The sequence below is a fragment of the Fistularia commersonii genome, chromosome 20 (assembly GCF_037954325.1).
Source record: "Fistularia commersonii isolate RoL2024-O1a breed Wild chromosome 20, RoL_Fcom_v1.0, whole genome shotgun sequence".
Classification (NCBI taxonomy): Eukaryota; Metazoa; Chordata; class Actinopteri; order Syngnathiformes; family Fistulariidae; genus Fistularia; species Fistularia commersonii.
This window is the reverse complement of record NC_141303.1, coordinates 14060772-14088640: the sequence shown is the minus strand read 5'-3', so window position 1 is coordinate 14088640 and position 27869 is coordinate 14060772. Positions and strand designations below refer to the sequence as shown.

Sequence of the window (27869 nt, the reverse complement as noted above, 5' to 3'; positions counted from 1 at the left end):
AACCAATAGCCCAAGTGTGACTATAGATGTGTCATTTTAAAGACAAAAATGGCAACGGATGTGTTTTTCACTACTTTATTTGGGCATTACTTCTGTGGTAAGAAACAAGCAGCCACATACAGATTCAACAGGTTCACTGTCCAACACAACAAGAATCTACAAACACACAATCACTGACCATTCACAGTGCCTTCAAACAACAAAATCATCTAACAACAAAATGCTGTTGTAGGGCATAGTAAAAAAAAAAACAGCACAGATTGTTGTGTACCTGTGACTTCTCACAGGTTTTACTCTTTCCATCCCATGTGTTCCTTTTCATGCATGGTGTGTGTGTGTGGCACATTTGATTCACATTGGCACATATTTTCTTTTAACTAAAAAAGAAATGTCCCTAAATATGCAGTACACAGATGAGAAGACAAGGTCATATATACATGTAATACTGTTGGGCAGGAATTAAACGTCATTGGGAGGTAAGAGTAACAGTTGTTTTCTTCAGCATATGCAGCTCAATCTACCTGCTCTGTGGAGAAGCTGATCTAATTACAACCCGCTTTCATTTTCATTTCAGAATTAGACCGATACGATAATAATACAAGTCCATGAGATGCTACTGAAACTTAGCAAGGAATAATCCTTTCAATTAACAATGTAATTTGTTGGTAAACTGTGCAAAGGGCGAGTTCTGTGTTTACCTTGGGAGTTATTATACTGTATCTCTTATTGCTTGTGAAAGTTGGTACATTAAGAGCAAGTAATGTACAGAAAAAAGGCCTGGGTGGGGAGCATATGTCATCACAGATATGCCAATTACCTTTTTTCTTTGGTGGTAAAATCTCATCTGAAAATGCCATGTCAAATATTGTGATTTAGTGGCATTAAAAGCATTCTTATACATACAGACATTTGTGTGTTTCAGTGAAAATATAGTAAACTATCTGTTTGTTGCTCAGCAGGTGTCCAGATGGTTAATATGCTGGTGAGACTGAACTCAAGTGACCAAATTTAGCAGCTTCATCTTTTCATCTTTCACATTATGGACAACAATTTTTGATCATGTAAAATTCACTCCATGACAGATTTCCCCTAACTTTTCAAAAAATAATTTTCTTCAACTTTTCAACTGTTAAAGCTAGTTGTGCAACCCCACAATTTCTTGTTCATTTTCAAGTTATTTTATTTCCTGATTCTCAGGTAATTTCAGCAAAACTGAATTGTGCAGTGAACTCAAGTGAGTCTACACTATGGTCATTTTTTCAGCTTAACGTTTCATATTATCATATTTTTTAAACATGATACAGTGAATACATAGTGGCCAAGAGTTTTGGTGAATGTGACAGAAAAAAGGACATCACGTTCAACCATCTACCAGACAATACAAGATTTTCCAGGAGTTTTCTCTCATTTCCTTTCTTGGAAAATTCAAATGTTCCAGGATACATAGGTAGCCTGTATTAGGACTGTCAAAGGAATGGTAATGACCATGAATTACACCCTTTCATATAGCACAGCTGCATCATGCGTAAGCAGACATGAAGAGGTCTTACTCTTGGCTTTATCAACAGTAGGTATCCTGCTCAGTTAAGTGAGGCCTACAGTGTTGTCAGCAGTTAAACCGCTCTGGTTCTCATCAGAATACTCTGATGATAGTTTTCAAACCATAAAAACTTTGGGCACATGCCAGCTGGCTTGAACAGCTATAGGAAGGGCCCCCAAAATCACTGGAGCCCAGCATTTTTGTCTCCTTTGTGGTGCAGGTTTTAAAATCTAAATTCCTAATACAGTAAAAAAGGGACAACATAACTCAAACATGCCCCACAAGTTCTTGTGGTAGAAAAATCGATAGACCTCTCTTCTTGTATTTCTCAGAGTCTACAGTGATGGAAAAGATGGGGGGCACATAATAGAAATGCCTAAATGTTTTTAATCTCAGGTGCATACCATCTACAGAATTCAGCATTTTATTGTGGGGGAGCTAGCTTGTTTTGAAAATCAACTTAACTATGCCTTTATGGGCTCAACTCTGACTGTTGAAAGTGTGTTGCAGTAAGATCACAAAATGTTGAAAGCAGACAGATTTCATCTCCACACAATTCATAAATTACAAAAATAACAATAATAAGAAATAAATAAAGACAAATACCCATGGTGCAGTAGGAAGGCAAGCAGAGTAGGTGGTTAAATCACAAACAGAATCCTCCACATCTTCTGTTGGGTGTAAAGCTATTATGTCTACAGTGTGCTGTATGTTCGTGAGTCACAGGGGAAAATACATATTTCACTGAATCCACCTCTACTAATTGTAAATAATTTAGTGGACATCACCTCAAACCAACAAAAACTGTACTGGTTTTTACGTCTCACAGCATGTTTAGTTTCTAATTCTTGAAGCAGCTTGACAATGAGCAGCCTTGTTAATATCAGCAATCAACTTGAATTTTGAAAAAAAATAAATAAAAAAAGTTTGATCTTGTAGCCCTTCACTTCTGCGTACTTAATTAGGTCAGTCACTCCAATCAAGGCACAAAAATAAGATTTGTGTCACTTTGGAAGAATGACTGTGCAGGTGTTAGCTATTCACTAATCACGTGAATTAATTTGTCCCTTTTTAATTTTAATCCTGTGTTTGAAAAACAGTGCAGTTTTCTTGGCTGCTTGAAAATTTACAAAAGATGGAGGCCTGGATGGTTGATCCATCAAGACAAGTTATTACCAGATTCCACTGGAGCGACCACCGGGAGGGGCTAGGATCCGAGCCGAGGACCTCTTCGGGATGTGGTCGTCAACTTGAGACCCTGACAGAAAATCACAGTTCGATTGACATAAATATGAGCGTCTGCTTTTTTAAACACAATAAAACACAGTTTCTACGGTTCACATTCATCAATCTACTGACCTGAGAGACTAAAAGAAGACTCATGGAGGTCCCGGACTCCATGGTGAACCCGAGGACAGGGTTTATTGGGGGTTTCTCCATCGATGGGACCCAAACCGAGCTCCTTCTTAATAGTATTTGCAACCTTGACCACATCACCGGAGTAAGGGTCTCTGATGACCCCTTTATAAGTCTGAGTCTGAAGGAGAAAGAGAAGATATAACTGCAACAGACATGGTACAAATAAGTGTGAAATCCTAATAAAGGATCCAAATAATGGTATTTTGAACACAAGAAATATAAGGCATGCTCTGGGTAGGTAATCATTTTGGAGTTGCAGCTTCAGTTTCAAAAAATTTACGAACTAGACTTACGAGTGGAAGGAAGAATTATACGTTCTAAATATTAAATCTTGCTAATAACAATCTCACCTTCGTAGAAGAAATTTCTCTTCAAGAGTCGGCTAACGTATGATCCTTATGACATGACTGAACAACAGAATTTTTCTTTTTCCACAAGGCTACTTAATGTTTCTGTACTTTTTCTTGCTATTATCACATATTTCAGCTGATGGAATTCTTTTTGAAAAGACAGCATCGGCAGCATCAGCTTTCAGAGAAAGCATGACAATTAAATCCCTACTATAGGCTATCAAAGCAGCGCAGTCAGACCGCATGATGGGTATGTTTGCAATTTGTGAGCTGTTACCTCACACAGCACAGCCGCCTGAATATCAGCAGCCTTCTGAAGACAACCTTTTTTTTTCTCTTGTCTATATTTCATGTCAATGACTCTTAAGATACTTAACACACCTTTTCTCTCTGCACCATCTTCTTGTAGAGATAGTCAGGGAAAGTGCGCTGCGGGTAGAACTTTCCAGAACCCTCAGCGCACATAAATACACCATTCTCACACACCAAACGCCCTCGGCTGATGGTGACCAGGGGAACTCCATGGCAGCGCAGCCCCTCGTACAGATTGAAATCTCCGCCCTGCACTTGAGTGCTGACCGAAATGGTTCTGTCCAAAGAGAAAAGTCATCAGTTTGTGTGTGTGTGTGTGTGTGTGCCTACGCTGGATAAATTAAGTGAATCAGACTATGGTTATTGTAAATATCCTAATCTACCTAGTTGCATCTGGATCCCACACAACCACGTCAGCGTCTGCCCCAGGGATAATGCGACCCTTGCGTGGGTACATGTTGTAAATCTTTGCGGCGTTAGAGCTTGTCACAGCCACAAAACGATTCTCATCCATTTTTCCTGTGACCTAAAGACATGAATGTATTAACAAGAAAGGGAAGGAAGGAAATGTCAGCTCGGTATTTTATGTTATCAGGAGGAATTAATAAGTGAATTGGAACAGAAGCTCTGGAATTGAGTGTTGTTTTTAATTTTGACTTATGTAAAAGTCCCTTTCTTTTGGCTGCTCCCTTGAGGGGTTGCCACAGCAAATCATCTTCCTCCATTTAACCCTATTCCGTATATCCTCTTCTCTCACGCCAACTAACTTTATCATTTTTGGTTACATCCACAAATGTTCTCTTTGGTCTTCATCTCGGCCTCCTGTCTGGCAGTTCCGACCTCAGTATACTTCTACCAATATATTCACTATTCCTCCACTTGCATATATAACTTCCAGAACATTCCTAATAAACTCCTCATTCAAGATTACTCTTATTGCATTTCTCTTCCTATCAATAACAAGACAGTATAACTTGAAACCCGCTCCTGAGCTTCTCTGCTTGCTACCTTTCAGCCTGGTCTCCTGGTGGTTTGACTGATATGAAAGGAGGCAGACAAAATCACCCGTCAGTTAAAATACATTTTACACTGATGTTTGGGTAAGACTGGATCAGCACTGAGCTCATCATGGTAAGTCTGCTTAAGGCTTCAGCTCTTAGGATCATTACAATTGCAAATTCCTAAGCATACACAGCTGAAAATTGCTGTTTATAGTCAGGCAACACTCACCTGCAGGTAGGTTTCGCTTTCAAAATTACATTGAAAGTGAGTGAATGTAAATCTATCTGCTTTGTGTGCAACACTCTACATCACATCTTTGCTGTCAAAGGTCAGAGTAACTCATGAGCCTGTTGCGCAAGCATTCCCTACAGTTAAACATGGAAAATCTACAAATAAAAAAAAGGATCTATCCTGCTACACTATAAACACACTGGAGCAATGAAAAGGATCATCTGAATCTGTTAAATCATCTTAAGGTGAAGATGAACTCGGCCTGCGTTATGCTTATTTGTGTCACCATCAATCACTGTCTTCAAGTCAGTGTAAGTTAATAGTATTAAGTTGATCCATCAAAATCTTGGTGTGGGAAGAATTTTACAACTTATTCAGTCTCCATTTGCTCCTTATGCAACAGTTATAGATTAACCTTTCACTCTCTCCCAATAACTCATTCAGCAAAGACTGTACTTTCAGGTTTTTGTTTGTTAGATATGTGCAAGTGTCCTTACCACTCCCCTCTCCCACATGACACTCATTCTGTCCTGGACTCCAGAAACTCCATGGGGGATCTTAGTGAAGTCCTCCTTGCCCAGAGCTCTCTGCTTGGTGCTGAATGGACGGTGCTCTGATGCCACGATACTCAGAGTGTCACTGGGAACAGAATGCATGTGTTCATTCTCTGAAATCTAACACTCTTTTTCAAATTTGTCTTTGGTATCTAAGAAATTCCTGAGCTACATTCCACCTGCCATTGACCAGAGATAGACAGTGGCACAGTAAAATTTTCGGTATAGTGCACTTACTTTCCCAATAGGCCCATGAGGTAGCCGGGTGTGTTGGGGTCAAGGCGTAGAGGAGGAACAATAACATGGGCGGCTGCATGAGCCCAGTCCTGATGATAATACTGCACCCCATTCAATACAGCATGAGCCACTGTAGTCTCTGCATGAACCACTTTATCTTGAGGAAGACAGAAAAACATTATCATCTTCTTTGGGATCAAAAGTTTGACACACCAACCCAAAAAAGGTATATATTGCCAGTGGCCAGTAACTACTGAGTTTTCAAGACAGTGTAACTAGACCCTTTATTAAGTGTCTAAGCCACTTCTTTTTTTCAAGTGCAGTCTTCAAATGGATCTTAAAGAGGATAACTCCAGTTCTATTCCCCAGTATTACACAACAGAGAGAAGTGCATTGTGGTGTCTGACTTGTTTATATGTCTCAGTCAGGCTAAGAGGTTCCTATCAAATCAATACCTGTATAAATCAAAAGTTATGTCATTGATTTTTTGTCATTAAAGTATTTATTTATTTTCAACAAGTAATCCAAACATTAAAAAAGACAACACACAAAAAGACAGTCAAGACTAAACAAAAAGGACAACACCTCTCTACAACCCTCTGTACAATTGTATCATTCATGTTAGTAAACGGTGATGTGTTTCAACATATGCTCAATGTAGCAAGCCCCTAATATATAAGAAGAAGTAATCGCACACTAGAAGGAAGTTCACTTTCAAATTTCCAATTCCTCAGTATCATCCTTGCTTCAGTGATGATGCTCATGCTGTCTTTTACTAATGAGGCAAAAGTGTGCTATCTTCCAGGAGACAAACATTGGAGATTCCTGTAACCCTTGTCCCAACCACTCTCCCAATTTCTTTCTCAATTCCCAAAAGACATGCAGAAATGTAAAATTTTCTTCCAACACTTTGTATTTTCTACCAGGCCCATTCTAAAAAGGTTCATAGGAGTATCTATGTATAATTTTGTAAAGGCTAAATTTCCTTCAACTATCCTTAGTGTCCCACCTAACCTTAGGAACTATATTATCATAGAGATGCAAGAGAATGCTGGGGTTCAAAAAGTCAGGCAGGAGAATTGGAGACAGGCAAGGTCCGTACCATGAAATGAGGCAGAGGACCACTGGAATATCTCGCAAAGCAAAGAACAATCTATCAAAAGGGGCCAGTTTGGAGCTGGTACTTATAAAGGCCAGTTGATTGCCAGGGATGAACTGCAGCTGTGTTTCCAGTTGGAGTGAATACACTTACGAGGTGGGTGGGACTGGCAGACTAAGGGGGCAGAGCAGGGAAAAGACCAACTGCGAAATAGTGAAAGAATTGTGATGCTGACCTTCTCTGTACTTCTCTACCAGAATTTTTAAAGTAAATACTGCATCTTTAGTACCTTTTCTAGGAATTAAACCATATTGCTGTTTACAAATGCTAACTTCTCCCAGTGTATCCACTATTCTCTCACATAACTTCATTGTATGGCTAATCAACTTTATTCCTCTATAGTTATTCTGCACATCTCTGTTATTCTTAAAATTGGTCACCATCACACTTCTTCCCCATTCATCAACGATCTTCTCACTCTAAGATCCTGTTGAATAATCTCATACATATACATATAATAATCTCTACATATACCACACTAGTATAGTAACCCGAGGCAGCTACTGTCTATATTTATTTATGCACTATTTAAAGTCCATTTCAACTGTATATTGTATAGCATAACTTATCATCTGTACATTTCCTCTTGTAAATGAATGTCCATAGTTTCTGCCAATAGTCTACCACATTTAATGCACAAATCCATCTGTATAATATATACATAGTACCCCATCTGTGAATCACCGGTATATTATTGACATATTATACCATGTTATACTGTTATTTATTATATCTGCACCTGATTCTTTTTTGCACTTCTGGTTAGATGCTAAACTGCATTTTCGCTGTCCTGTAATTGTACACGTGTCATGACAAAAAAGTTGAATCTAATCTTTGTTTGGCCTTTGCCACCTCTACCTTCACCTTGCACTAGATCTCCCTGTACTTCTGTCTGCTCTCTTCAGATCCCCCAGTGTCCCACTTCTTCTTTGCTAACCCTTTTTCTCTGGCTATACTTCTGAACTAGCTCATTCCAGCTCTTACTTTTCCCCATCTACTGTACTTTTCTTCCAAACGACACATAAAAACTTTGCCATGTCTCCTTCCAGTCATCTGGAAGCTCTCTCTTCATCCTAAAAACCACCAACCTATGCTGCCTGATTATACTGTCACCTACCACTACTTTGCATTCACTGATCTCCTTCGGATTACATTGTCCATAAAATACATAGTCTACAACCGCGCTCCTACCTCTCGTCTGAGAAGTTTCTCTTTGTTCCTGACTCTTCTGGTAATAAGAAATTCACTATAGCTATTCTCATCCCTTTTGCAATGTCTAGCGCCATCTGTCCCTCTGTGTTCCTATTCTGAATGCCAAACCTGCCAATCACTTCTTCCATTCATTATCTACCGTTAATCCTACTCAGGGTCGGGGGGGATCCTATCCCAGCTGCCATCGGGCGAGAGGCGGTGTACACCCTGAACTGGTCTGCAGTCAATCACAGGGCCACATATACAATCAGACAACCACACACACACACATATGGGCAGTTTTCCCAATTTTCCAATTAACCTGCTGCATGTTTTTGGACTGTGGGAGGAAACTGGAGAAGCTGGAAGAAACCCATGCATACATATGGAGAACATGCAAACTCCACCCAGAAAGGTGTGTCTCTTGGGGAAAGGAACGGAACCAGGGCTCTCTGTGCTGTGAAGCAGAAGCAATAACCACTGCACCACTGTGCCGCACTCCCATCACTTCTTCCTCATCTCCGCAACAACGTGTCTACTGAAATCTGTGCGAATTACCAGTCTCTCACTTTTGGGGATATTCTGGATTACTTAATCTAACTCACTCCTGAATTTTTCCTTCTCCTATAACTCACATCCCACCTGTGAGGCATAGCCACAAACAACATTTGGCATCACGCCTTAAATTCCTAGTTTCAGACTCAATCTATCTGACGCCCTCACTACTTTTGCACATGCTTTCCTCCTCTCCTTCTTCGGCCCAAAGTACCCCGAGTTCCCCTGGTACCCTGTAGGTTATTGGCACCAGTGGCGGTCGTTGTTAACCTGAGCCTTGACTGAGCCGGTATGGAAGTGATAGGCTTGATTCGCATTTGACTCTGCATTTTTGAGGGTTTGGAACCAGCTCAAAAAGACACAGGCTTGTGGCCCCCTGAGGCTGCACTTTCTTTTTTTTAATTACTCTTTAATCATTTCTGTACCCCCTCTCTATCTATCTTTCTACCCGTCTATCCATCCGACTGACTATCTTTTAAGCGATCGATCCGTGCATCCATCAATCCATTGCTACTTGTGTGATTCGATTTGGGCGATCATCACATTCATGTCCAGCCCATCATCTACATGCTGGTATTACTAATGTGATAACTCACCCTGCATCTTAGCAGCAGCAATCATGTCTCCAGCAGCCATACTGGATACATTCACCAAGTAGATAGGACAGTGAGCCTGGAGTCACAAGAAGATTAATTAACGAACTATCAAAGAGATGCAGGCAGCTACAAATAGACAGACCATCAACATGTCGAGTCTGTTTACCCTGTTGGCGATGGTAACAGCTCTGTGAGTAGCTTCAGACTCTAGCTGCAAATAGAACAGAAAGTTTAACATCAACAGAAAATTAATTTTGGGTATTGGGTGCTTAGAACTAAATTACATCTGCAACTGTATGTACTTTATTAACAGAGCTGGCTAGTATGCAGCACTGAGGTAATATAATGTTGTTCTGCAATATGGGAGAAAAAACAACATAATTACATTTAGAAGCCTTTTTTATATCATGATCAGTGGTGGAAAATTATTGATCATTGATCATCTAAGGTAATAAGACAAAGTCTTAATTTAGCATTTGCCCAATACTTTTAGCCAACTTCTCAAAAATATTAGGCTATACTTTGCTGAGAGTTAGAGAACCTATTTATGGGAATTTTAGGATCATCTCCATAATTTTAGCGAAAAAAGATGAAATCAGTTAAAAAATAAAAATTACATTTTTTGTCACACAATGACCCGTGCTGTATATTGAATGGATAATAATGTATCCCTCTAAATCAGGGGTCACCATCATGCTGCCCAAGGGCACGAGATCACAACACAAGGACCATGAGTCAGCTGCAGGTCTGTTCTGAAAATAGCTCACCATACTCCCCTTTATCAAGAGTACTAGAGATGCAGTATCTGCTTTGAGGATGCTAATAGAGAAGTACAGAGAAGGCCAGAGGGAGCTGCATCGTGTTATTGTAGACATAGAGAAAGTATTTTACAGGCTGCCAAAAGAGGAACTCTGGAATTGTATGAGGAAATCTGGAGTGGCAGAAAAGTATGTTAGACTGGTGTAAGACATGTATGCTAGCTGTGAGACAGTGGTGCGGTGTGCTGTAGGGGTAACAGAGAAGTTCAAGGTGGAGGTTGGACTCCATCAGGGATCAGCTCTGATCAATTTGTGCTGGAAAGGAGGGGAATGAAGGTTAGTCGCAGCAAGACAGAGTTTGTCCGTGTGAATGAGAGGAACCTGAGTGGAACGGTGAGGCCACAGGGAGTGGAGATCAAGAAGTTGGAGGATTCCCCGTGCTTGGGGTCAACAGTCCAGAGCAATGGAGTGTGTGAAAAAGAGGTGAAGAGACGGGTTCAAGCAGTTGGAATGGGTGGAGAAAAGTGTCAGGGGTACTATGTGATAGAAGACTATCAGCCAGAATTAAAGGAAAAGGGGGTACAAGACAGTGATGAGACCAGCGATGCTGTATAGTCTTGAAACAGATGACGAAAAGACAGGAGACAGAGCTAGAGGTTGCAGAGATGAAGATGCAAAGGTTCTCTTTGGGAGTGACCAGGATGGATAGGATCAGGAATGAGTCTATCAGAGGAACAGCACATGTCCGATGTTTTGGAGAGAAGGTCAGAGAAGGCAGACTGAGATGGTTCGGTCATGTACAGAGGAGGAGGAGGAGTATATTGGTAGACGGATGCTGGAATTGGAGCTGCCAGGCAGGAGGTTTACAGGAAGACCAAAGAGAAGATTTATGGACATAGTGAGAGAGGATATGAAGGTAGTTGGTGTGAGAGAGGAAGATACAGAGAATAGGGTTAGATGGAGAAGGTGGATTCGCTGTGGCGACCCCTGAAGGTAAAAGAGAAGACCTCTTACCAGAGACCTGCATCTAATATAAAATTAAAATATAAAAAAAATTAAAAAAAAATTAACATTAAAGTAGCCCTAGCTGGTCTCTACGAAAACCATTGCCATGGAGACTAGCCAGTGGGCGCAGTGAAGGAGAGGAGATGATTAATCCCCAAAGACATGGCAGAAAAAAGAAAGAAAACATAATTTTCACAGTGAATGGGAGGATGAGTTCTTTTTACCACTGTGAAAGATTCCTGCGTGCGTCTCATTTGCGGGGCGACTGTTGCGACAGCAAAGCGGCATAATGTGGAGAGAGATTTCCAAACATGTCACGCAAGCTACCATGCAAAATACCTGCTGGGCAATGCACTACAAGCCTGCAAGTTAAAGGCAGATTCGCCCAAACAACAGTCTTTTTTCATGAGACTGGTGAAGAACTCCCAAAAAGCAACCAAAGCGCTTTGGCCTCACAGCATGAAGGATCCTGGTTCGATTCTGACAAGGGGACCTTTCTGTGTGGAGTTTGCATGTTCTCCACGTCTTCTCCTGTTTTCTCCTGAAGTCCAAAACCAAAGAATTGGGAAAATTGCCCTGAATGGTTGAGCAGAAGCTGGATGGGTGGATGCTGTAGATTGAGTGGTATGTTCAGTAAAATCTGAAAGTTGATTTTTATATGTTACATAATTGATAATCAGTGCAAATATGGAGCTACATAGTGCATGATTTGTTAACAATTGTTAGTGGCTAGTGAAAATGTTGTAGAAGTCACCATTTTCATAGTTGCAGAGATTTATAGAAATAAGTGTTGCATATAGATATTTTTGTTTCCTACCTTGAAAAATTGTTGTTGATAATTATTGTGAGAAATCATTAACATGATCAATGTCAAATATGTAAATTGAGCAAAATTGTTATTTCAGAAGAATGTATCAAACTGGTAGCCGTTTGCATTAATCAGTACCCAAAAAGTAGCCCTCGGCTCCAAAAAGGTTGGTGACCCCTGCTCTAAATTATAGAATGATGTATCCCATTGCAGTCTATGCAAAGAATAACAATAACAAAGACCTGAATAATCGTTACTGAACGTATGTTCTCACAGCATATTCATCTGCTTCTCAAAAGAACGAGCTTAAACAATGGGACAAAGAATTCCTCACCTCCTCTGGCCGGCTGACCTCGATACCCTCTGGTCCACTGATGCCCAAATCCAAAGCTTCCTTTGCACCCTGAAAACATCCACACAAGTCATCAAAAAGAATACCCTGCTAGTCCCCAAAAAGATTTGCTTTCATTGCAGAAAAAAAACACAGAATTATTTGTCCCCATATTTACAGATAGGAAAATGATGGAAGAAATGTGTTAAGCACATTTTAAGTGCTACATGTTACCTCAGCCACCAGCTCTCCGTTCTCGGCATGAACACGTGCAATGGCCCCGATGTCCTTGCAGGTCTGTAGTGTCTGGTACAGCTCAGAGTCCCTCAGCATCATCATGTCTTTGTAGGCCATGAACATCTGGAAGGAGTTAACTCCATGCTCCATGACCAGTGTCTCCATCTCGTTACGCACCTGAGACACAGGACATGTATGATCAATATCCTGACGTTTCGGCTTCTCCTTTTAAATTAAGTTTCAGATTTGAAAATACCACGTTGGGCTTTGGCAGTGTGCACTCTCCAGTAATTTTACACACTTACATATTTCATTCATGGAGGATTTTAATATACCAGTTTCAAGATAGAAACTTAGTTAACATGTCACAACAATGCTATCTAATGGTATAAGAAGAGTATGACAATCTTAGTTGGAGAAAACAACACTAAAATGATGACGTAAGATCACCGGGCAGATGCGGAGTTGACGTATGAAATAGTAGGGACATTAGAGCTTTATTTAATATTAAGGCATGTTGAGTCTAAGAATCTGCCCAATGTGCCTGTTAAGCATATGAGTTAACCTATATCCCTGAAAGATTTAATCTAGATCAGTGGTCGGCAACCTTTACTTCTCAAAGAGCCATTTAGACCTGTTTCCCCACAGTAAAGAAAACACCCAAAGCGAACCATTTGAAATTTAAAATGAATGAACACAGCATATAACTTTATTATTTTTGCATATCATTGCTATGTATGAACTAAAAATGTTGCATTTGTTTAAAATCAATGAACAAGAATAGAAAAATAAATACCTTTCAGCATGCAACAAAACATTTTTAACTACTAAAAAACATGATGGGTTACTTTTAAACAAAATACTCAATGTCAATTTATGAAAAAAGGCCGAACTTGAATTATCCACCAGCAGCAAACCAAAAATGCTGTCCCTCTCTCTGTGTGCTGTCATCCTTTTATCTTATTAATAGCAACAAAAATATTCTAATACATTATATTTAGATGTTACAAGATTGCCATCATCTTCAAATTTACAATTACATTTTAAAAATGTAAGAACTAAATTAAAAAACATTTTAATTAAATACTTGCTAATTATTTACAAAAGCTGCAGGGAGCTGCATCAGAGGGATCAATGATCTGCATGCGGCTCTGGAGACGCAGGCTGCCGACCCCGATCTACGTCGTTTTTTTTCATTAACTGGCCTTGAACAAGAGCAAAATAGGGGAGCGTTAATAATCTTAAAAGATCAGTAGAAGTGTTTCCTTTTGTAGGTATAACTGACAACTCCTTGGGCCTTACTTTTGGACCCCACCAGGTCACACCGACATGCAGGGCGTAGTCACAGCACGCCTTGGCATCGGCCAAGGCTCGGCACTTCTCAAAGGCATCCACCAGGGAGCAGTGTTGTTCAGGCAAGACCAGGGCCATCACCATGGTGGTACCCCCCATCAGGGCTGCCTGAGTCAGAGTAATGGGTGGGCAGGGACAAGTTATTGTTGAAGGAACAAGTGAAATAAAGAGACAAAAACTGATTATTGAAGATAACAATGTTTCCTCTATGATGCACACAGTTGATGTGCTTTGTCTGAGACAATAACCCTTGTTCATTACTGCTTTTGCAACATAGGGCCTACTTGGTGTACAAAAATAGAGTTGACAAGATACAACTTTTAAGGTTGCATGAAGAAAGATCATTCGGTGAGTTATAATTTCCTCATCTCCTTAATTGGAGAAACTTGAAGACTGCCGTATCGGTCCCTTTTTACTTATTTTCTCGGCACAATTGTTTTCCAACAAAAGAAAAGGGTGTTTATGTTTACGTCCCTTTGAAGGTTTTTGCAATTCCCAATGAAATACTAATTGTTATGTCTGTCCTATTATCTCTTTACATTCTTTACTTTCTCATGTCCATTTCAATTACTGTAAAATGTGTCATTATTGTGCCCTCTGTTTAATTGAGGTTAATTACAAAGAGGAACCCTGCCATTTGTAACTAGCATCCTGGCAGAAATATGCAACTACAACCTCACAAAATCCCCTCAAGAGCAATTTACATTTTATATCAGAAGATCACCCTACAGGCGAGTTTGTCAACATTTTTTTTACTCCTGTTAGCCCAAATGTCACTCAGCAACAAACTGTAGAAGGAAAAGACTACACTGGAAAAATGGAGGAAGACCAGGAAATAAGGGAAGCAGAGAAATATTATAGAAGAGTATAATGAAATAAAAGAGGAAGTAGGCAAAGGGAACGCATGGCAACGGAATGTCTCATTCAGCTGCGATAATTGCCTCTTTTGTGTAGCCAGGAAAACAGATACTTTGCTGCTATGCCATGTATGCTCCTATTCTCCCTCTTGTTCCCCTGCCTTAGCCATTGAGAATTATCATGTCATCACCTGCCATAAAGTTTCAGTTCTTGCACATGTTTGTATGAGTTTTTACACATATAGTATTGCACACTATGGTATGGGTTATTGCACATAAGTGACATGCTGGATGGGAGGGGTCAGAAATGATGACTCTGGATTGGCATTAATTTTTTGGGGCGGTACTGATCACCCGCTGTAGAGCTTTCCTGTCTGCAGCTATCTTCCTGGGAAACTACACTGTGACACAATATGTCACATAATCGTCACGCTTTCAATGGCAGTGTAATAGAAGGACACCAGCAGCTTCTGTTCCAGATTGTTCTTCCTCAGGATCCTATGCAAGTGCAATTGCTGCTGGGCCTTCTTTATCACCATACTGGTGTTGGTGGACCAGGAGAGCTCATCTTGGATTTGAAGACGCAGGAATCAGAAGGATGAAGCTCTGTCCACCGGGTCTCTGTTGATAGTCTTGTTTACTATGATGTTTTTGTTACCTGCATTAAGTAGTATTCCAAGTAATAATCAACCCTTAGAGAATTATTGTGTTTTATGTCTGAAACTCTTTGTAGGCAATCATGACAGGAGTCATCTTTATAAAACATGAATTTTGTAAAAGGAGAGGTCTAATGTCCTCGGTGTTGACATCGAAAAAACATGATGAAGCAGTGGTTGATCCAGATAAGTTTAGCATAACTGCAAATAATCCACTATTGTAGATCTTTAATAACAACCTAGTAACTAATAACAATCTACTTTTCTAGAGACTATGTGGATTGTTGTAAATATGTGGATTCAAAAGGACTGAAGAGACTCATAAAACAAGCTTAACCACTATGAATTGCCCAATTTGAAAGGTGCCACAGATTCAAAACTGAGGAGAGTTTCACATGATATTTTGGGTAGAGGGGTTTAAGTGATGCTTGGAGCTATGTTGTAAGGGCTTTATATCCCTATTTCGGTCACCCAAAGAAAACAAGTCATAGGTGAGCGTCAAAGCATGGCTCAAAGGAGCCCCAATGAAAAATAACAGCGATCAACCTTATTTTTCCTTGCCCACTGTTGTGACTCTAACAGAAACTTATTTCTGTATTCAACCACCATGTGTTGAACATAAGGGGTTGAATCCTTTGTTCTAACCTTTTATATATAGACGCAAAGACAATTTTTTCCACACTCAACGTCCCGACCAGACTACTGGACCTGCGGACTGCGCCCGAAGATCTCCGAGAGCCCCCAGAGGACAACCTCACTCCTGCCGACAACCGCAAATCCATTGCGGGTCCAACGCAATTGTCATCGAAACCAGCCCCGGAACATCGCATCACTGATCGGCTCATTGCAAGAGGCCAGTATTAGCATCTGGGCAAGCATGAGTTATTGATCAGTTTTGTGTTAGGGTTGTAAATGCTGTTTTCCTGTCGTTTCTCATTCTTCTCCCTGATATACAGTCAATGGTGGAAATACCTTTTTGTCACTTTGATCAACTGCTGGCACCAAGCTGACATATAAAACGGACGATCCTTAATGTAAGTAATGTAAGTTTAGTTTGTTTAGTAAGTTAAGAGGTGGAGATTGTGGACAAGTACCTTGGGGTACACATTAAAAATAAATTGCCTCCACAGTCTCACTACCTTACCCCATCCACTACCTCCCCATTCACATGTCATGCCCTAACTCTGCTGTCTTTCTTAAACAAAAATAGGCAGGATGTGTGCGGGCTGGGACTAAGGTTATTTATTTTATTCTTATCATTGCTATTGTCGCTCTACTTATATTGTCGTTTAGTTCTAGTTGTGTATTTTTCACCCTTAGTGTTCCTTTATGTTGTCCATTATTATCCCTGATGTTGTTGCTGCTGTTGTTGTTGATGCTGCCTATTTATTTGTGGATGTCTTGCTACCTTCTGCCTCTGTTTATAATCATATTCATTTTACTTTATTATTTTTTGAAATTTTAACTGTTACGCTTCAGTAACAAAGAAATGGGGATCAATGAATTTTATCTTATCTTATCTTAGTTTCAGCAGATACATTTAATTCCAAGCTTACTTTCTGATTTCAGGCAAAAGTATTTTCATTGACCCTGCCTGGGGTACTGCACTGGAAGCCACAAGTAAAAAAATATATGTGAAACAAAAAGAAAACTCGCCTGTATCATCCCTTACACAGCTTCAGGAAAAGAATGACAGTTCTGCTTTTGAACACTCGCCTTATCATGAAACATTCATCTCTACTCTGTCTCAGAGGATCTTTAGAAAGGTGGACATCATCCACAGTAAAATAAAGACTGAACAGCTGTGTGTGTGTGTGTGTCAGCATTTGGTTTTAACCAGAAAAGGTTTGTATTTGCCTCCTATGAAACGCACAAGAGAATGATCGTTAGTTTATATATCTGTATGACAGTGCAGAGAGCGAGAGGGGGTATGTATGTGTATGTACAGATGTGTCTACATTTTCAACATTCTCAAGTGCATGTTGAGAAACCTGGTCATAACACAACCAAGGTGTTGAGGGCTTGTGTGTGGGTACCTTGGTACCACTGTAGAAGTCATCCTGGATGACGGCATTCATGAAGGTCTGCTCCAGATGCACGCTGGTGTCTATTCCACCAGGCAACACCAGCTTTCCCGAGGCATCAATCACCTTTGCTCCACCGGGTATCATCAGTTCCTTGCCAACCTGATAAGGAGAAAACACACACATGTTCACACTGCATTTGGGCAATGAAGGTTCTTAAATGAAAAAAATATGAAATTATGTGTCATCTGCACAGATGCTACTCCACAGAGGATAGGAATAATACTGATGTGATATGACAAGTGTATTGTCAACTACTTATGAAAACAGCAGTCCCAAAATAAATCCAAAAAGCCTTACGGTGGCGTTTTGAATTCTTCTCCTTTCGAGTGCTCTCTTCAGAGGTTGCCACCGCGAATCCTCTCTCTCCATCTAACCCTATTCTCTTTGTCTTCCTCTCTCTCACTCCAACTTCACTTCATATCCTCTGTCACTAAATCCATTCATCTATTCAGGTTTCCTCTAAGCCTCCTTTTTGGCAGGTCCCATCAATCTTTCTACTAATATAGTCACTATCCCTCCTTTGTGCCCAAAATCACCCCAATCTGGCCTCTATGTCTTTATCTCCAAATCATGTCACATGTACATGTACAATATTTTTTCATACTCTTCTGTACTCCTTATATTTCACTGGTTACTTAAGACACTTCATAGTTTCACTTGTTACTTAAGACACTTTATAGTTTATTTGTGTTGTTATTCTCCCTTTTTCTCTTGTTTTTATTTTTTATTGTTGTATTTTTCTTATATCTCTGGCACAACAATTGCCTTCGGGATAAATAAAGTTTTTCTTCTTCTTATGTGCTGTCCCTCTGATGCACTCTGAGGAACCTCAACATTTTCATCTCTGCTCTCTCAAGCTCTGCTAATTTTTCTTTCATCTATACCGCTGTCTCCAAACCATACAGCATCGCTTGTCTCACCAATGTCTTTAACATCTTGAGTTTCATTCTGATTGACAATGATTGTAGCAAAATACACTTTTCTCTGCCCGTTCCAACCTGCCTGAAAGGTGATGCATTTGGTAATTATGAGCTACTTATTCAAGGGTGTTTCAGCACTTGTGCTCAACCGTGTTACTTTGATAAACTCAAGTTAAAACAGCTACTACCTTAATCAACATGGCTGTTTCTGTTTTTGGATCCATGTTTCTCATGACTTGGATTGACATTTAAAAATATGTCAATTACCTGCTGAATGATCCCATTCTCAATGTAGACATCTGCTTCATGGGTGAAGTCATCATTGACCACTTTGCCTCCTTTGATAAGGATACGCATGGATCCCATGTTGGTAGCCATAGTACTGTGAGGAGAATAAATAATAGCATTTCACATGGTTATTTCATAAAAAGCAATGCTCAGGACAGGGTGATGATTATTTTAGCTCTAAATACACTTTCTGCATGACTTTCAAGAATTAATAATCAAAATGTTTAATTGTCATTGTGCAGGTACCGTGAAATTCTGCAATAAGAGCTCCCGGCTTGGAGCATGTGCAGGTTTTTTATAAAAGCAAAAATAGACAGACAAGTTATTTACATAGTGCGTAGTTACATACATGATGGATGCTATGAATATGACTGAGTTAAAGTGCGGCTTGGTGCAAGATATTGTCTCTGTGGGGGGAGGATGTAATGTCTGTGGAGGTGCTCAGTCATCCAGATCATGGTGAATTGACATCAAAATCTTCTTGTCTTGGCAACTGGAACTGATTTTCTTCGCTTTTAAGACGTTTCATCCCTCACCTGAGAGGCTTCTTCAGTTCTAATGACCTTTGGGGAGTTTCTATATCATAGTGTTCATGAACAGCAGGGATAATAATGGACAACAGTTTCTATAATATTGTGTGTGGCTAAACAGGTCAGGATCCAGGTGTGAATGTGAGTACTCTGTCGGGGGGATGGGGTGTGGAAGCTTGCAAGGGGGGGGAAGGGTTGGAGGAAGAGATGGCTTTTAAAGCTCTTGTGTAGAAGCTGGTTTTCAGCCAATATGTGTGGGTATTGATTGTCCTGTACCGCTTTCCTGATGTCAGCGGCACAAACAGGCTGTTTCCTGGATGGGAGGGACCCATTGCAATGTTCTTAGCCTTCTTCTGCATATGGGCATCATAGAAGAAGCCCACAGTGCCCTGTGCTGTTCTCACCACCCGGCCCAGCTCCTTTCTGTCTCGTTCCATGCAGCCCCCATGCCACACTGTAGCACTGAGGCAGAAGATGCTTTCTATTGTTGAGCTGCAGAAGTTGATGAGCAGCTGAGAGGAGAGCCCAGCTTGCTTCAGCTTCCTGAGGAAGAATATCTGTTGCTGGGTTTCTTTGCCAGGTGTGAGGTGTTTGAGGCCCAGGTGAGATGAGATGAGAGATGAGAGGTTTCTAGGATGTAATCTGACATTCCAAGGTGGGGGGCTGCTGCAGCCTTGTATGCATCTATGTGTCTTTCTGCATCCCCTTTGCAAAGAGTCTTCATCACTGATCCCGGGACCTCCAGCCTTTACTTGGTACAGATGTACCCGTGTACAATGCTAGCCACCTGTCTCTGTATGCCTTTTGTGCCAGGATGACACCCCTCTGTTATGTGCTGGATTCTGTCAGGGGCATCAATTCAAAGCAAAAACCTGGGGTTTTGTCTGGTATCGTTAACCAGGCCTTGATTAATCTTGTTCTTCCTCTTGTGAAGGTAAGGTCAATGTCTCTGTGCTGCCTTTCAGTTTAGCCTTTTCCTGACACTGGTATGTTTTCTTATGTGATATCAGCCACTCCTTCAAGTTGTAATTGTAGATGCCATGCAGAGGCTTGACTTTCCATGTAAGCCCTTCTGCCTCCTCCTTACTGGGTATCTCTTGGGTGAAACTTGGGCTGCAACCCTCTCAGCTTCCTTATCTTGATACTGGTACTCTCACTGTAGATAACAATGTCATCTGCAAACATCATGGTCCATGGAGATTCCTGTCTAACCTCTTCTGTCAGCCTGTCCATTACCACTGCAAACAAGAAGGGGTTCAGAGCTGATCCCTGATGGAGTCACACCTCCACCTTGAACTTCTCTGTTACCCCTTTATATACATTTTAAAATAAAATTTTCATAATTATAATTTAATTCACAAGTACAAATGGACTACTGGGCCAATAATAATGCATTTTCAGAAGCTGGAGTAAGTTCACTGAAATGAACAAAAGGAGAGGTTGGCCTCCAAACATCCCTCTGTGAATCTGTGTGTATTCTGCATGGGTGAGTGTATGTAATGTTTTTATGACAGGGCACAATAGCCTCCTAGTCACAGGCAATCAACTCAAATAGGTGGAGGAGAAAGGGGGAGGAAGCAAAGGAGAGAGGGGGCAAAAGAGAACATAGAAGGGGAGAATTAAGAGAAAAGATCTGGAGGGTGAAAGTTGCACCACCAACGAGAATGAAAATGAAGCTAAAAACAATTATCACCCATAACCCAGACGGGGAAATATAAATAAATTACTTCCTGTATTCACTTTGACTGATAGCAAAACAGAGCCCAGAACATATGATTCACTGCAGCCATAAAGATTTGTCTCAACTTCAATTTAAGAATGATTATCAAAAAATATACAGATTTGCAAAAGAGCATAACTAGGTTTACCTTGTAACCATAACAGTGTTGAGGGTCAGCTTAGTTGAGTGGTCAGTGAAGTAAAAATTAAAACTCAGAGTTTTTTGAGATTATTTTCAGGAATTTTATTGGTGGACCACATTATGAGATCACTAATGAGTACAAAAGGAGTTGCAAAAGGAGTGTAATTTAAAAAAAATAAATAAATACATAAATAAATATATATATTATACATATATAAAATACATAGACCCATGCACTTTTGTCCAGAATGTTGTCAGTGTTTTTTGATGAAAATTAATCTCTTAACAAAACATAAACCACTTTTTTGAGGATAAAGTCTATTCATGTAGTTTAGAATTAGATTTATTAATATAAAAATAGAACTGCAAGCACTGTGGCAGTGATAGCAGTGTGTGTGTGTGTAACAGTCCTTAAGTGTTGGCAGCCAGAATACGACTGGTCTCCCAGGAAATGGGAGATCCAAAGTACTTGTACATGGTAAAAAAAGCTTTACATTTGTGCACACACACAAACACACAAGATAAAATGGGGAAGATACAGACATTGTTTTATGCAAATGCCTGCAAGAATGGTGAATAGAGCATTCTAAAATTGGCAAAGTTAGTTGGCCTTTGATTAAACTGTATTTATAAATCTGTTAAAAGGGCTTCTTCTTTTTAAAAGCATCACTATAATGATTGACCTCATAAAAGTGAGTGTTATTCATTTTCTATAATACTACTTCCTCTTATATTCCAATATTAAAGATCAGTTCCTCATTATTCTGACTTGAGAAAAAATAACAGCTTAACAGAGATGACAAGCTATATATTTTTGAGGGCGACTGATCCCTGCATAAACCTGTGGCCTCCAAGTGATATTTCGAGGTCTGAGCTACTTTCCATTCAAGCCCCAAGTATCTTGCAAGTATCTTGCAAGTACATGTATCTTGCTCACTACACTGAAGTGTTTTGGTAGCAAAGGCAATAACTTCTAACGGCCTGGGTTAACAATGACCGCCATTGGTACTGATGACCTACAGGGAAACAATGGAAACTGGGCTAGTGCAGGTCAAAGAAGGAGAGGAGGAAGGTGTGTTCAGAAGCAGAGAGAGAAGAGGAAAGGCAAGAGTCTGGGACTAAGAGTAGGGACTTTGAATACTGGGACTATGACAGGAAAAGGTAGAGTTGGTCGACATGATGCAGAGAGGAAACTGATATAGATATACTGTGTGTCCAGGAGACCAGGGGGAAGGTAGTCAGGCTAGAAGCTTAGAACAGGCTTTAAGTTGTACTATCATGGTACTGAGAGGAAGAGAAATGGAGTAGGAGTTATCTTGAAGGAGGAGTTTGTTAGGAATGTTTTGGAGGTGAAAAGAATGTCAGATAGACTTATGAGTCTGAAACTGGAAATTGAGGGTGTGATGCTCAATGTTGTTAGTGGCTATGCCCTGCAGGTGGGGTATGAGTTTGAGGAGGAGGAGAAGTTCTGGAATGGACTAGATGAAGTAATGCAGAATATCCCCATCGAAGTGCAGACTTCAATGGGCATGTTGGTGCAGGTAATTGAGGGGATGAAGAAGTGATGGGCAGATCTGGTATACAGGATAGGAATGCAGAGGGACAGATGGTGGTAGATTTTGCATAAAGGATGGAAATGGCTGTATTGAACACTTTTTTCCAGAAAAGACAGGAACATGGAGTAACTTATAAGAGCGGAGGTAGGAGCACCCAGGTATACCTGAAACCTGAAAGAGATCAGTGACTGCAAAGTAGTTGTAAGTGAGAGTGTAACCAGACAGCATAGGATGGTGGTTTGTAGGATGACTCTGGTGACAAGGAAGATGAAGAGGACAAAGGCAGAGCAGAGGACAAAGTGGTGGAAGCTGAAAAGAGAGGAGTGTTGTATGGTTTTCAGGGAGGAGTTGAGAAAGGCTCTGGGTGGTCAGGGAGAGCTTCCAGATGATTGGACTCTGCAAGAGCAGAGCAGTGGTCTGATGACACGATAGACATGGTTGTGCATGAGTGTGCAAAGTTGTGTGTGTTTCTATAAGCCATTTAACACAACAGAACAAACATGCATAAGACAAATGTATACAAGAATAAACATGAAAGAACAACATTTAAAGAGTCACATCTGATCTGGAAGTTCAGAGATGAATGAGCCATGAGAAGTGTCCACATAGGCTGTAACTGAAGCAGTCTAACAACTAACAACTGCTCAGATTGGGATGAGGGTCGTGTCTCGGCACAGGTAGCACTGTAACTGTCATTTTGATGCAAATCACAGGTACTTATTAATCTTATTGGATTTTTTTACCTACTCTTCTGATATTTAAAATTTGCTTCATTTATTAATTTAACGAGTCACCCTCAAGCTAAGTCTATTTAGTTAAATTTTAAACAGTTAAATCAATTAAAGCTCAACTTTATTATTCAGTATCTACTGCTAATCCTGCACTCAGGGTTATAGGAAGGCAGGAGCCTATCACAGTCATTGGGTCAAGGCGAGGTACATCTTGGACTGGTAGCCGGTCAATAGCACGGCCACAAGAGACAAAAAATGCACTCTCTCATTCACACATCTGGGTCTCCAATTCATCTTCTGCAACTTTTTGGATTGTGGGACGAAACCAGAGAACATGGATGAAACCCACATAGACATGGGGAGAACATGCAAAAAACCAGGATCGCTTTTCTTAAAACATCTAACTTGGTCGTTGTACATTCTGCTTTCCCAAATGTTCTAGAACATAACAGGAAGGGACTTGTAATATCAAGACTGTCACCAGTGGAAGCGATGAAAGTTATGCTGGCTGATACAGCCAGCTATTGACTGTATGGGAAAGGTCTGAGACATTTAAAAAAGTAAAATGAAATATTTGACTGAAAATATATTGATTTTCAAATATTTCAGAGATAATTTAGCAAAGTGGCCCTCGCTGAAAATGAGTTTGACATCCTTGCAATAGATGGATGGATGGATGGATGGCTATATAAAGTGATCATTTACATCATCCAATTAGGATTCTTTCTAATGTGTTCTCGTTTTACTGTGCTGTGATGGTAACCCCTAGTCCAGGGGTGTCAAACATATGGTCTGCGGGCCGGAACCAGCCCGCAAGGAGTTTTGAACAGGTCCGCAGGATAATTTGAAAGTGAAAAAATGTATAAAAGACAGGATTTGTTTTTTTTGATTAAATACAATTTGAGAAGTTTCCACTATGGTGGTCAGAGTAGAAGACAAGCCACATCACCGAGACAGACCAATCAGCAGACGTTAACAATGAACCACCTGCTGCTTGTTATGACGTTGTTTCTACCCTGTTCTCTACCTCTCCGCTACTCCCCCATTGGCCAAAATGCCGTTATCAAAACAGAAAAAAGTAGAGTGTAGAATTTTCAAAGAAAAAGGGACTACGTCCTATTTATTTACGAAGACGCACGGGAAACCTTTGTGCTTGGCGTGTTTGCAACAGGTTTTGGTATTTAAGGAATATAATATATGGTGCCAGTACGAGACTCATCAGAGGGAAAAATATGACAGCTTGCAAAGACAACTGAGCAGAGATAAGATCAATGAATTGCTGGCTGGTCTGAGGAAACAGCAATCCACTTTCACCCATAGCCCAGAAATCAGCGAAGCACCGGTAAAAGCCAGCTAGCTAATTGCGAGCGAAAATGTGCAATTTGATTTTAGTCAGCAGCTTCACTACAAAAGAGTAAGGTGGAATTCTACTGTTCATGCAACTCCATACATTTTCAGTATGTATTGTATGTTGTATATGCATGTTTCATGGATGAAGTTTACACATTTACAGGTAAATACTTTCTTCCTTACACATTTAATAGCACTTTCTTTAGTTTGTAAGGTGTAGGCCGGGATTCAATTTAGATTTTATATGCACATGGTTTAAAAATCCCTTTCTTTATAAGTCTTATCTAACCTTAAAGTGCATTACTATATTTTTCAATACCAATTACTCGTTGAAGTTTTGTGCCTTTGTACGATCAGTGGGATCAGTTGCAATGCATCCATGTGAGTAATAAAGGTAAATTGTCTAGGGAAATATGAGGTGTTTCATGAAATGTTTTGTAAAAGGATTGTTCATTAAATTCCAAGATTTTCCTAATGCCTTTGTAATTCTTTACACCAAAACAGAGGAAAGACATGATATTTTGGTTATTTATTGCTAAGTATGCTATCATTTTAATGGTCCGGCCCACTTGACATCTACCTAGGCCAGGGGTCGGCAACCTTTAACACCCAAAGAGCCAATTGGACCCAGTTTCCATGGAAAAGAAAACACTGGGAGCCGCAAATAATTTTTGACGTCTAAAATTAAGGTACCACTGTATATATTGCTTTTTATTACCTTTACACTTTGTATAAACAAGTGTGTCGCTTATGAAATCCACAAAGTGCTACAGAGAAAATTAAATTCTATTTATGGAATGAACACATTTTGACCATTTTGAGCTTTAGGCTTTCAGAGCGTTGACCTGAATTTTAAAAATAAATTGGGGAAAAAAAAAAAAATACTGTGTCAGTTAACGATAAAAAATAAATATTTTGAAAATATCTTCATAAATATTTATTTTACCTGGTTAATGGGACTTCTGCGCACAGCATCTGCAAATCGGAACAATACCGGCTTCCGCAAGTGTGACGTTTATTTTGAACGGCGAAAAATAATAAGTATAATTTTATTTTAACATGTCAAGATCACAATAATCTTCCAACTTAGAACTAAAGGATTTTAGGATTTTTAACCCTGGCCTAAAGGCCTAAACACACCTACAATATTGCGCATGCGCAAAAAAAACCCCATCACACTAATCACTCCAAATCCTGAAACACATGAGCGGTCAATCAAACGAACCTACGCATGCGTTGTCATTCACACGCATGTTGTGTGTATGACAACCTCCGCCCCTGGTTCTCATCTTCGCTACGTTTGTTGAGAATAAGCTGTTATATAACGGTAAACACAAATAACATTACACCTTATTGCACTGAGAGCACGCCAAACACACACACACACACACACACACAATCATTCGTCGTCAAAATGCTCGAGCACAACGTGTATGAACGTTAAAAAAGGTGAGACTGTCTGACATTTTTCGAAAACACGCACCATTAAATGACTGTAACGATGAAAAATGATAAAAGAAAGCCGATAATTTTCAGATGATGTAGCAACAAGACAGCTGCCATCGGTGATTAACGTACCTACTTTCGTTGATTTTATCGGGGAAAAAAAAAGAAAATCTATTACCATCGCTTAAATAGGTGGAAAACAAATGTGATATTCTTATAATAGTCCTGGTTTCTTACCAAATTCGTAATTTCTAGGTTGTCTGGCCTTCCTTAGCAGGAGAATCTCCGGTACCCAGCGCTTGAGCAGAGGACAGCTGGCACAGAGAGAGCCGCAGATGCTTCTTGGTCGACGGTCAGGCATCAGCCAATCAGAAGACGTCAGATCAAGAGAAACTGCAAAAGCTGACCAATGGGAAGTGACACATTCCGGTCAAGGACAGAGGCGTGTCTGCTACCGGGAGAGGATTGTTCTCTAATGGTTTTAACACATTTCCAATGGCATTTTCTTTTTTATTATCATTTTCAGATGCATCGTGGTTATTTGTAGTCTCGCTTTTTTCAGACCCCACACCTCGCAGTTTGTCTGCAATTTTAATTGATTAATAATTACACAGTGAAACTGCTGCTAGGCAGAGACAGGATTTACTGATGTTAATAGAATATACATTACAGGACTGTCTCAAAAAATTAGAATATTGCGATAAAATATCGTCTGTATTGCAATTAAAAAACAAAAATTACTTTTTCATGATATTCTAATATTTTGAAATAGGATTTTTGAGTTTTCTTAAGATGTAAGCCATAATCAGCAATATTGAAATAATTAAAAGCTTGCAATATTTCAGTCGATTTGTAATGAATCCAGAATGTATGACATATTTGTCTTTGTAATTGCATTACAGAAGATAAAGAGCTTTATCACAATATTCTAATTCTCTGCGAGAGTCCTGTATATATAGTCATTTGACACTGCAAAGCTTTACAGTGGAAATGATAAAGGAGCTAACAATAAAAACAATGAGACTAAAATAAAATGTAACACTTAGTTTGAAAATGGAAAAACAAGACAGAGACTTTTTTTTTTCTTTACAATGTCTCTGGAGATAATTTTTGAAATGAGAACTGGGCCTATGAAGAAAAAACGACCTGGCATTCAGTAAATCACACAGAGCTTTTGGGCTAAATCACAAGAAAGTCCTTTTTTATTCACGGATAATTTCTTACATTGTTCAAGTACAAAGTTAAAATGCCTTTTTTAATTATTTCATACTCATACAAGAGTAAAATAATAATAGTGCCTTTTCATTACTACGACAAACTTAAATACAGTCATTGTAAAGACAAACTTGATTTTACCCCGAACAATATATATATTTTTTTATTTCAGATACAATTTTAGCACCTTTTGAAACACCACCAATTCCTCCTTTCCTAAAAGCTCATCTTTCATTTAGTCCATGAGATGAGTGTCTGAATGCGCTGCAAATGTTGTAGTTATTATAGGTGTTGTGAATGTATCTGCACTTGAGCATCACTCGCTCTGAGTTAAGAACAGTGTTTTGTTTGTATGATTGTATCAGTGCTAAAAACAGCGCATACCTCAGCCTAAGAGCTGTTGATAGGTGAACAGAAACACCATCACTACATCATCTATTGCTAACAGCTGACAGGTGTCAATCAAAATACTGCTTGCTTTTCCCCCTGCTTTAGTCCAACCACACTCTCAAACAGACGGTTAAAATCACACCAGTTTTGTCCAGATGAAAATATGTCAGTACTGATTTCAGTACTCTTTTTTGACTATGCGTCTAAGACGAAGCAGCAGGAATATCTATCCAGTGATACTTTGGGCAGATTATTCACTGTGGTGACCCCAAAAGAGAAGCCCAAAGGAAAAAAAGATTCTGGTTGTTATGCTGATAAGAACATCCTTGAATCAAACTGAATAA

At 39.8% G+C, this 27869-nt stretch overlaps 1 protein-coding gene across 1 annotated transcript; it reads right to left on the bottom strand.

The window, feature by feature from the left end:
* Positions 1–61: 61 nt before the first annotated feature.
* LOC147223038 (dihydropyrimidinase-related protein 5-like) lies at positions 62–26266 on the bottom strand. The gene is made up of 14 exons (XM_086166638.1): positions 26158–26266; positions 18426–18540; positions 17188–17337; positions 13588–13746; positions 12283–12462; positions 12052–12120; positions 9313–9357; positions 9147–9222; positions 5646–5802; positions 5352–5493; positions 4005–4147; positions 3691–3898; positions 2900–3077; positions 62–2798 (listed from the first exon to the last, which is right to left on the bottom strand). Exons 2-14 carry the CDS (start codon positions 18534–18536, stop codon positions 2713–2715), a joined length of 1704 nt encoding a protein of 567 aa, XP_086022764.1. The 5' UTR covers positions 18537–18540; positions 26158–26266; the 3' UTR covers positions 62–2712.
* Positions 26267–27869: the final 1603 nt, after the last annotated feature.